Raw genomic sequence first — 12,149 nt, 5'->3', positions numbered from 1 at the left:
ATCCACAGATCTTGTGTTTGGGCTCTTGGGCGCTGACAGACCACATTTGCAGTCTGCCGAATGGGCGCATTTCCACACCAATGTTCACTTAATTCAGAGAACGACACAGTGAAATCAGCTAGCATTCATTCCTGTACCCTTTATACCCTGCAGCGACACGCCCTTTGAGGACATTGCTCTCGTTTGAGAAGATGCTTTGACAGATGTAATAAAGCTCCCTTTGCCTGGAGCTGAGTCAATAATAGCTCCTGACTGATGTTCCTGTTTCTGTTACTTGTTCCTGCTCTTTGATTGAGTCTGCCTTGTCCCACTTTTTTTTGCCACCCCTCCATACACAGTACATGACTGTTTTGCTGTGTTTGTGCAAGGTCACATTCCTGGCCTCCCCCCCGTCAGTCTACTCCAGCTTCAACACCTCCCCCCCGAACAGCCCCTCCTCTCCCCTCCCATTTGACACACTCTGCCCGGCTTCCTGTGTGGAGACTGGTACTGTAACATGCTGGAGTCCATTCCATTTATATTTCACACTTCCAGTTCAGCTGTGAAAGCAATTACAGGTGCAATCTGTTCCCCTTGGAAGAAGATAATTCTACTTTCTTATCTTAAATGTCATACATGCATGTACTTGATATTTTGGAATATTTTGGGGTTGACAGGTCTTTCTTTGGGAATCCATCTCCCTCTGAACAGGAAACCACTACATGAAGGGAAATTTACAACAGGAAGTCAGCTTGCTGAACTCCCAGAGTTGGAACAACAAAAGTCTCCCCTATGCCAAAGAAAGAAACCTTCAGTCATTACTCTTACTTTAGCTTTATTTTTCAGCAGATTGGTATGTGTTTCGTCACTCACTGTGCATGAAAAGCAGGTATGGCTTTTTATAGAAAATTGACCATTGTGCATTTTGTTTGCATATGGAACCTGGTCAATGTGTAACTACACGGATGTTGAGAAAGTAGGAGTCAAAGCATTTTGTGGCAGCAGTATAGATTAGACAGTTATATGCTGAACACAAAAAAATTGTGGATTCTTACAGTTTTTATTCAGTTTTTATTTCCATCTGCAAGAAATGTCAGTCCCTTGTTTGTCATCACATTATGGATTTCAGTAAAATTTGATGGAAAGCAAGGTGATGGTTCATGGAATGGCTGAATCACTTGTTTGATATAGATCCAGATCCAGATGCAGATATGGGGATGTTTTTTTTTTTTGTTTTTTTTTTACAAGGATTTCTTAACATGGCGAGATTTTTTACATTTTTGCTCTTTTCTCATGAGCTACTTTTCTATGCTGAGTGCTTCAGCTTTATCGCTACATAGGAATAAGATAAGATTAGGGAAAGATCATGGTTATGGTCCATAAAGCATGGTTAGGCAACAAGAACATGAGGTTAAAGTTAGGAAAAGATTGTGGTCGTGGTTAGAAAAGGGAAACTTTACTTGCAGGTCTGCTGTGGGCTACATGCCTATCCAACACACGAACCTCCTCACCACATAAAGGACGTACTATTTCCTGCAGCGGTGCTGAACATTGGCACAGGACTTAAATTGTAAGATGTGGAATCATCATATATGGATGTAATATCTAGGGATACGGGGCTGGAGGGCTTTGAAGTCAAACGTAATGCTGCACAAGAGATATATTAATGTGGCCTCTTCATACAAATACATAGAGGCTTCCTTTAAAGTGATCAGTGGCTGTCTCAAGGGTATTATTTTCCTGTACTTAGCCACAAATACCCTTTGTCTTTGTATAGCACGCTCTGCAAATAAAAAGAAGAATGTGTCAGGAGCAAGCCAAGCAAACAGGGAGTGTTTTTCTGCACAGGTCCCTCCTCGTTCTCATGATTATCATTTTAACTTGGTTTTATTACTGACCTGTGCACATGCTTCTTCTGAAATGATCCAGCAAGAACTTTCATCTGTAACCAGGGGATTCTAAATCTCCCAGTGTTGATGGGGTGAGATGCCAGCGCTGTTTCCAGGCTAATGAATCAGTCCTGGCTCAGCAGGCTCTGTCTCTCCCTGGCTGGCTCATTCCCCTCGTCTGGGGATCGGGGGAGAGACTATCTAGAACATGTGGGGGGCTGACATGTCGACTGATAAACTTCATGTGGGATATTTCGTGTTTTGATGTCTTGAGGTGTCTGGTTGTATGAAATCAAGGTGCAACGGTTTCAGAGAGTCAGGAGTTGTATGAAAGTAGGGCAGACAGTATGGCTGAGGGAGTGGAAGTTTGATAGCAGAGACCTGAAGCAGATGGTCACATCAAAGGGACTTGCACACAATTACAGTCACACTTGGGGCACACCCACACACACATGCTTCAACATACCGACACATTTTTGGCCGTGCTGTAAAGAATAGAGTATACTGCATTGTTTTTCACAGACATCTTGATGATAGACTCTCACACGCTGTTTATATACACTGTTTGAAGTCCTCCCAGAAACACCCCCCGCCCTCGTTATTCACCTCCCCTGTCTCCATTTCTAGGTCAGTGTGTTGGCAGGTAACTCTCTACTGCCTCTGTTCTGTGGGGTTTAGATGTAGGTACACACTCCTGGCACACTGTACACTTGTTTGACAGAGGGGGCATTTGGCAAGACTTTTAGTTCCTGAGGTATGAGAACTCCATTGTTTTCACCCTGTCCACCCCCCCCTCTTCCGCCCTTCGGGACATTTTCCGTCATATCCAGATTACAGTCTGTATATTGCCCCCTTATCACAGGTACAGAGACAGAGAGAAGGAAAGTACACTGATATGTTGTTTTGATACAAAAACTGACCCAGATGGTTTGCGTTTGTGCACCTTGGAGTACGCACACACTCACGCATGCATGAAAATCATAATTTGATTCAGATGTCATTTGAGTCGAACAGGTGTGTGAGAGGGGATACTGAAAACGTGATACTTTTATAGGATGTTTGTTTTCCTGTATGCCATCCTAACCCTCGTTTACAGCGTCGTTAAAGAGGTCATTCCTCAATTGCAGAATCACAGAGCAAAAGGTTGTGAAAAAGCAAAGATGCGGGAATCCAGCCTTATCAGTCTCAGTAAACCTCAGGAGGCCATAAAGTCACTTGGCCGTGATGAGCACAATGCTGTCAGCAGGCTGCAGTAAGCCAATGTAGGGTACATTACCTTCACTTGCTGGAGCAATCAGCACAATTGGCTGACTTTCTCAAGTGTGAGCTTAGTGTGGAATGCAATGGAGGGCAATCTGGAACTCATAATCTCGTACTGCTTACAGCTACATGCACATATAATCTCAGGTAATGAGTCACCCGCCATATGCATGAGCAGTCTGAAAGGCACGCACAGTATTTTTAAGTATTATATTTTTAAGTTCAGTAAATTTCACTGAGTTTTCTGGCTATTTGGCAGCACCTTATGAAATTGACATGGTGAATGTGTTAGCACATCATTGTCTATTTACTCACCCAGCAGACATCACCCAACAGACGTCCTTCTTGTTAATGTAAATTTGCTCTAATCTGGTCTCCACCAACTCCTGAGAAACATAAAAAAAGGGAAAGGAACTGCAGAGTTGGCTGATGATTATCTGTGGTTCATCACTGCAAATGAGCTTCTCACAATACACAATGTGATTTCACGCACTGTTCATATGAAAATATCAATTAGTATAGCTTTAAGAACATAAAACATTAAAAAATAAATAATAAATAAAAAATATCTATATATAGATATATATAATATACGATATACTACTGTATGGTATATAAGTCTGTATTCTTGTGTGTTTGACTTAATTTTGAGAAGCCTGCACAAAATGGCATTCATTTATCTTCTAAAAAGTCTTCTTAGTCCCCATCAGATGGTGTTGCAGTGTTACAACAGCTACTCTGCTGTTTAAAAAAAATGTCACCCACTAAGTCGCCAATGACTAAGCTTCTTCGCAGACCCCTGAGAGCTGTGCTTGCTTAATAGAAGCTAAATCAGCGTTATCCGATCAACTGAGCAGCAGTCTAAGTAATGTATTCCATTGTGTTGTTTGTGTCCATCTCAGTAGCTTAAGTTTTGTTACATAAGGTTTGCATTACATTCCTTTTTCTCAATAGCTAATGACATTTTACTTGTGTTTGTGTGTGTGTGTGTGTGTGTGTGTGTGTGTGTGTGTGTGTGTGTGTATTTGAATGTGCGCACTGCATACTCTATTCCTACAATAATGCATTTACAGTAAAGTCATGTCATGCGTTGGGCCATTTCCCATGGCTGAATGGCTGAGGAATGTGATTATTGGCTGTGGGGAATAACTGAGAGGTTTCTGTGGTCCAGGAGGAACCAGTGAGAGCACAGTTTTAAAGCTCAGCATTTTTTTTTCACTCTTGACATCTCAATATCCTTTTGGGAAATCCCTCAAAAATATTTTCATCATCAACCATTTCTGGGAACCATTGAATTGTCCTGCAGCTTTGTCTGAGTGACTCAAATATTATCCTGGACCTAATGTTTTTTTTAGCTTCTTCTGGACAAGGATAGGTGGATCTTTATAACAAGCAGGCTGCCTGGGCAGTGGGTTATATAACTGGCATTGATGCTCTGTGTCTAGACAGGGAAGGGCAGGTGTAAACAGAGTGGATGAGAGGAGGAAGGTGAAAGAGAAGTGAGGCAAAAAAAAAAAGATGCAAGATTTAAAAAAAGGACTGGGAAGGAGAGATGCTAGTCGTGACTCTAAAGCACTCAGATATTCAGAGAGTGCTCGCGCTTGTGTCAGAAAGCACTTACTCACACTTACACACATATATATACTCACACACACACACACTGGCAGAATAGGGTATGAGAGCATTGCAGCACTGGCTGGATGTGTCCCAGCAGTTACTGCACTAATGCTTGCTGCAGCAGAAGGGAGCGCACAGTCCTAGAACACAGCAGAATGACAAGGAGAAGGAGGCAGAAAGCAGACCAGTACAGAGGATAGAATAGAGAAACTAGTCAGATTACCACTGAATACTTGAACATAGATATCAGGCGAGATAACAAACAGGAGCAGTGAAAAGAAGTGGGATTGACAAGGCACACAAGCACAATAATCGACCCGATCAGGAGCAGGAACAGGTGTACGGACAAGGTAGGAGTCTGACGTTGATACGTTTCAGTGGATGCTAATCGGCATGTCTCGCTCCATGAGGCTCCTGCTGCTGCAGAGGTCCTTCAGTGACCACCTCAGGTCCTCTACCTCCAAAGCCCTAGATATGCTCAGCAAGACAGCTCGAGAGAGTCGACTAGCAGGTGAGTGATGAAGGCAGTGACTGACACAGCAGGTGTATGCATGTAGGAAAATTTGCGCGGTACATGTATGTGTTTGTTTGCCTGTGGTCTGGATGTGATCGTGTGCATGTTTTGTTCCAGAATTTCCTCCAAGCACGTGAAGTTTCAGATTCTTTAACAAGGTACACAACAGGATGGGAAAACTGCATTGTCATCGTCTCAGAGAGAACACAGGATACACTGCAAGGCGTTTGAACAGTGAACAGTGTTCCTCACAAACAGATCAATAGATAGCAGTTAATGGGGATGCTGCAGCTCAGGGAAACAGGTTCAGATGTTTCTTTGCCCATTTTATAAGATGATGATTGTCAGGTTTGTGTCATATTAAGGTTTTTCTTGTGCCTTTTTCCTGTGACAGCAGGTCTATTTGTGTTTGTGGAAGTGTATGTGTGTGGATACATTTTCATTGCAGGACTTAGAGATAGCGGTGTTGGCGTTTTCCCTTTTACCTGCTTTCTGCTTGAAAACCAGGTTTCATCCATGAATAACTAATGAGCTGGTTGTACACATGCAGGACTGAGTGCATCAGAATAGACTCCCTCCTCCCTGGCGAGCTTGCTTCTAAATAATACAGATAGGCCTCTGTCATATATGAGCAGCAGCAAAGAAAATGGATTAATAGAGGTGCTCTTGAGGAATGTTGGCTGACATCATCTAAAAGTTCAGGCCACTTCAAAGTGTTTTTAAGAGAGGTGTGATCCTCTTTAAGGTCACGATTGACATGACGATTGGCTGCATCATCTTTGAAATCTCGACACGTTCCAAGTCAGTACAGGTGCTGGTGTGCCTCTTTCAAAGGGGGTAACACAATTTTCCCTCTGTATCCAGAGGTCACTGCCCTCTGGCCTAACCTCTCTATTGAAGTAGAGAGCACCAGGTGATAAATATCCACCAACAAACACTGTCCAGGTCACACTGTCATAACATAACTCACTGTCCCGCATGAAAGAGGGAAGAGTTGAAAAGTGGGTCAAAGAATTATGGCAGGATCTGATTACAGCTCTCTTGACGAGCCACTAATTTCTCCTCTTTTAACACTCCCTCTTTCTGCAAGATGTAGACACAATGTTGTGGCTTTGACAGGAAATGCATGTGTGGTTAAGCCATTATGACTGTGTGCGAATTCATAAATGTGTGCGTTCTTGGCCATAAAGTGCAGGAACACAGTGTACTGTACCAAGAGAGCTGAAGATGTTCTTAGCCGGCATGTTTGTATTCACATGCCATTAACCTCTAATGAAACTGAATCCGACAAAGCTTTCAGTGTGGAAGATGCCGTAAATTATGAATCATAATCAAATTGTCTTTACTCCATAATTATAGCATATATATTTAATTTTACCAATTAAATATGACTCAGTTTGGCACCCTGTGAAAAATAGACCTAAGACCTAACTGACCTTTCTGGTGGTGAAATGGTCTTGCCTTGGAAAAATCAACTAGGACTTGATATTTTTTTTACTATAACACATGAAGATGACATTATTGTGATATGTGATCCTTGATGACAGAGGTGCAAGAGGTACAGTAATAACAGTCAGGGCATGCTTTCAAGAACTGCATGTCAGTCCTGTTCAGCATCACGCATCCTGAAACCCAATAGCCTTGTTGACATTTCCCACCCTTGTCATCCCTACGATCACATCACATATTTAAAGCATGTTTATAGCTGAAGGGAGCAACATGCGCCTGAGAATGCCAAGTTTATCCACTGACCAGATCCAGCTGTCACTCACAGCCTTTGTGAACGCTGTCTATCGGAGACGTCATCAAGACGATCACTGCGTTGTCACTCTATTGTCCTCCTCGGGAGCCCCCTTAAATCAGCCCCCTTTCAGGACGGAGCTTCTCTAGGCAGCAAAGGTGTATGAATGTAATTTGAAGGGGCCAGTGCTTCGAGCAGGCATCTTTTTCTGATCCCTCCCTTTAGGCCAAAGGTATGAAATTCCAACACAACAGTAACAGATACTGTAGCTTTGAGGCTGTACACAAGTGTGGACTTCCAGCCTTTTCATCAGCTCATGATTAATAGTTCTGAGAATTTCAGGTTACCTTAGAAAAAGTCTCTTTCTTTCTGAAAATGCCAAAGCCTTTAGACGTGTTCTGTGATTCATATACCGCTGCTGCGAGATTCAATGCTTTCCGACCTTGAACACAGGGATGTATTGATTCGCAGAAGGTCGGTTTAAAATGGACATTTTGACTCAGCAATGACTCAAAAGAAGAGGAAAGAGTGTGACATGAGTGGCATGCCTTCTGGTCTGTTTTAAATGGCTTTCGCTAAGATTCAGACAGATCAAAGGGCATCTGGATTCACGCAGATAGCGGGAAAAGAAAAGAAACACACAATCTGTCATCATACCTGCCTGCAAAATAGTCTGTTCATTGAAGACTAAGTGAAATTCCAACGTTTGCTGTCATACAGATCTGAGATTAGGACGTTTAAGCTGAGGAGGTTGGTTTAAGTTGTACAGAAGAGAGCATCATGTAACTTGTGGTTTTAGTGTTTGTTCATGGAAATCCAGAACTGTAAGGACTGTACAAAGATTCAATCTTTCTGACATGTAGTGGAAAAATGACTGAATGAAAATTCAAATGGATGTCATAGGGCCCAAGATGATCAGGTTTTGATGAATGCGTACAATAATAAACACAGTAGGAAATTCAGAAACAGGTAGATGAGTGGTGGGGATTAGACACAGCTCAGAGTGCATTGTAACTGCTCACTGAATTATGTCAACACCACTCAGCACATGAATTATTTTTCTCTTTCATGTTACTTATGCTGACATGTTCTGTTTTTCTCCCAGCTGGCACTTACATGTGTGCTCACCATCCTGCCCTTGCACTAAAACATTTCACGTGACCTGAATATTGTGTAATAGTCTTTCTAAATGTCATGTTTGCGGAAAACCCACGCTTTGTGTCGAGTCTCATTTATAATGCACTGCTGTTTCTGTAGGGTTTGCGTTGTGTGATGTAATCATGGATTGTATCGACGTGAAGGTTATTTCCGGTCTCCTTTTACAGTCCTTTTGGCTGGCTACCTGAGAGGCCTAATTAGTTTATTATGCCTATTACAACGCTACCGGGCTAATGCTATTGCATAACAACCAGAGGTTTGTCAATAAATCCATTTACCAAAGATCTGTGCAGAGAGGTAATAGGCCTATTATGTTGGTTAATTTCATCTTGGCTTGAAATGTTTCAGATACATGTCTAGATATCATTTTTGTAAACATGTCTTAGGCTAAATGCTCTGTTGAGAAAAGGACTAAACCTGTTTTGGAGTCGTAGTTATGGAAAACACAGTAAGGAAATCTTCATTGGATTAGTGATTTGCACTATACTTTGTCATGCTGCTTAGGTCTGGCTCAGGTTGAGGAATGTCAAATGAGTGTGAACATGCATACAGCTGCTGTATTTATGTAATGTTGCACCAATATTCACGTGTATTGAGTCGCAGAGTTTGCATTGCTTTCCCTTTAGCATTAACACATCAACAAAAAATATAAGTGGATTTTCTCTTAATATCAGCTGTTAATGCTGCTGCATGTTTATCCAGACATTCATCTTTTAAAAGTGAGAAAAACAAGAGTTTGGCTTCTATTTTTGTGACCCTTGGTATAATTCAATTCAATTCAATTCAGTTCAATATTCCTTTATTTGTCCCGCGAGGGGAAATTCCAGTTTTTGTTTTTTGTTTTTTTGTTTTTTTTTTTCAATAGTGGGGGCTTCTCGTTAAGAGAAGCCTTCTAGAGAAATACTAAAAGAGCGTTAATTCCAATAATAAACAGAAATGTCAAGTGGAGGAGATTTTGAGGTGCAGTTATGCATTGCCTGCCTTGCTTGTTTGTGTGATTCAATGACAGCCAGTGATAATCAAGTAACATTTTTACCATTCACTCTCAGAATGCGCCAAGCATATGTTTCGAGTGGGTCATTGCAATGTTGGCTGCTGCCCAAGTATATCAGATACTAATTACATTCATACTACCAGCAAACTGATAAAAAATCCACAGTGTAATAAGGAAGTCTGACTCTGATTGAACTGGAAATGGAAGTTTATATTGTTAAACATTGTTGTATCTTCTCCACTAATGTTTCCTCGGGATGACGATATCCCTGCTATATTTCTGTTTTACTTTCACAATCAGTGCAAATAAGCCTACAAATTTTAGGTATTTAATATGTGAGCTTCCTAGTAGTTGTAGTAGCACTTCCCAGTAGTCTAACACACATGCCATCTAATTGCAGTGTCTACGCTTCAAATCTAGCCAGGTATTTGTTGCAAAGTGCTGAACAAAAAGGTGTGCTGGTTGAGCAATTTGTAAGTGAAAGAAGTCAGCTTTCATTAAAGGGGTTTGCGTAACTTTACAGGGGCCTGTGTGTGGGCCTCCACCAACTGAAGCAAAACAAAGGGCACAGACTGTCTGCATTTGTGCTTAGTCTTAGTGGAGCCACAATTTAATGCCAAAATGAATTCCAAAATTGCTCTGCGCTACCAAATCTGCATTACCACATCCCCTGATATACACCGCTCCATTCATCTTGGTAAGCACAGGTGGGTCCCTTTCAGACCACAAAAAGACTACGCAAGCACAGGCAGACAAAAACCTGCCTTGTACCCAATGAATTTGGCAATCTGTAAGCATGTAACTGGCTGGACGGACGTGATTCGAGCAAAAATGACTCACCAGCCCAAAAACCACCTGACATTGCCATCCATAGAGCCTTGTGTGCCCCACCAAGGTGAAAACTTGTGCTGGTTTGGTCAAGATTTTTCAACATATGCCTGAAACATCTCTATCAAACCTATACTGCAGCTGGGACAGACATGGTCATAAAACACTCTTTCGCCAAAGCATATACAGTAAATAAAATCAAAGGCCTCTGTGAAAACATATTTGTAATACCTAAGTGCCAGTGCTGGAGTGTGAGTGTGTAATTGTGTCCCTACTCCCTACTTGTGCATGAATGTGTTATTGTGAAGTGGCAACCAGGCTTTTGTGTTAGGCTTAAGGGTGGGCCAGTGGGAGGTCCATAGACGTGTTCCGGTCTACTCAAGCCCTGCCTACTGTTAAACCACACAGATGTCCTGGGCCCATTGTGGCCCTACAGGATTCTACAGGGACCCAGCAGGGTCATTTCATGCCTCAAGGATGCCCAAAGAGGAAGTCAAAAAGGGCACACCACTGTGACATCAACAGAAATCTCTTTGAATGAAAACGCAGCAGGCGACCATGTGACAAATTAGCTTCAACAAGATACTTTCACCCCAAGAATCGACAAAGCTATTAAAGTTTGATCAGGGATTTAGCTTGAAAACATGAGAATTAACTGCATATAAACACAAATATGAAATGTGTGCGTCTTCTACATATCAGACTTGACTCACTTTAACCACCCATGGCTGCCTTGATGTGCTGTTGAGCTCCAACTCATTATCCTCAGCCTTCAGCTGGGTTGTGACATATACATTTGTGGTCTCAGCAACAATTAAAGTGTTTGTGGCTTTGCTCCCAACATGTGTTTCAAGTCTGCTCTAAGTTCTCACAGCACATCTGTCCCTTAAAAAGAGACATTTCCCATCTACTTCCTGATGTCAGTGTGAGCAAGTGAGACCACAACAGTCCAGTAATTATTGAATCTTTTCTTGTTTTCCACAACAGATCTACTTAAGATGTTTTCATCGGGTTGATGTTCCAGTGCTTTAATTGGAGCTCAGTAAATCACTCATCAGGCACGGCTTGTGATGTTCCTTGTCGACACCATTTCCCTTGTTGGCATGTCACGTTTCAGTATGCCTTCACATTCAGGTCAAGCTGCTCAATTTGTGCGTCTATAAATAGCACCCTCCTTATTATTTTATCAAGGCAGATGAACTGCTCCACTGTCTACTTTTGTGCCTGCATGCCATCCTAGTCATGTGGATATGAAAAGTAGGCCAAGAACAGTGTTTCCTGTCATCTCTGTTTGTGCCAGAGATTTTATTCAAGTCCATGTGTGTCTCATGAGTGAAGTGTGCCACACTTGAACGACTGCAAGAGTCATAAAAACAGTGTTTGCGTGTAAGTGAGTGTGAGTGATTCAGAGCATACCTAAAAGCATGCACAGACTCTTTTGCTGTGTTCGCATGCGTACGTGTGCACTATAAGATTACAGTGAAGCTCGACTAGACATGACTATGGGATACGTGCCAGGAACGTACTGTGTCTTCTCACTCTGCCTCATCGGTCATTTCCTATCTCTGTCTGTTTTTCTGTTTGTTTAGCGTTTTTTGAATCCACCACTTGACATCAGAAACATGTCAAAAAATGAAAGGCGCTATGCGTAACCATTACAGTACTGTGTATATATATAAAGCATCAAAGTTCATTCTTGGCCTTGGCCATCCTATTTTGACTAACAGTACAAACTCAAAGTCTACTTACTGCCTTTGCCAGAGCCTTTAGTCATATGACACTGTCTTCATCAACAGATGAGTTTGCTCAGTTGACACGTGAGCTCAGTGGCTGATATTTCATCCGTAGTGCTTCTTCTCAGCCATGCCGGCTTAACGTGAAAGTTAATTATTGGCTTATGGAACAATGCTTTGACAAAACAATCCCAACCCAAGGATCACTTACAAGCTTTTGCCCCAGTTTGTACCTATTTTGTACATTGTTGTCAAAATGTGGTACGCCATTTAATCAATTTGTACAATGACAATTGACTTATGTTGACTAATACTTACCTCGCACAAAGCACAAACTCGCTTTGTTTTGCTTCTTTTTTTTATGGCAATATGTAAAGAGTCAACTAGCTATTAATCCACAGTCTCTGAGACATGAGCGATGTGAGATGATGTATTG

General features: G+C 41.9%; 1 protein-coding gene and 1 non-coding gene across 3 annotated transcripts in view; one reads left to right on the top strand and one right to left on the bottom strand.

The window, feature by feature from the left end:
• Positions 1 to 12,149, top strand: part of dlc1 (DLC1 Rho GTPase activating protein) — a 75,411-nt gene that overhangs the window by 23,127 nt on the left and 40,135 nt on the right. The window contains exon 1 of one of the 2 annotated variants that reach the window (XM_076728058.1): positions 4,820 to 5,256. The exons of the other annotated variant lie outside the window; for it this stretch is intronic. Coding sequence (XP_076584173.1) covers positions 5,127 to 5,256 — 130 coding nt within the window. The 5' untranslated portion in view covers positions 4,820 to 5,126. Of the gene's footprint in view, positions 1 to 4,819; positions 5,257 to 12,149 lie in introns of those variants that run through there. 2 annotated transcript variants of the gene reach the window in all.
• On the bottom strand, positions 9,025 to 9,081 carry LOC143320225 (U7 small nuclear RNA). The gene has a single exon (XR_013077141.1). It is a non-coding gene; the product is annotated as a U7 small nuclear RNA (small nuclear RNA).

This window comes from Chaetodon auriga, chromosome 4, assembly GCF_051107435.1.
Source record: "Chaetodon auriga isolate fChaAug3 chromosome 4, fChaAug3.hap1, whole genome shotgun sequence".
NCBI lineage: Eukaryota > Metazoa > Chordata > Actinopteri > Chaetodontiformes > Chaetodontidae > Chaetodon > Chaetodon auriga.
Note: the sequence above shows the minus strand (reverse complement) of the source record. Positions and strands in the feature narration are given on the sequence as shown.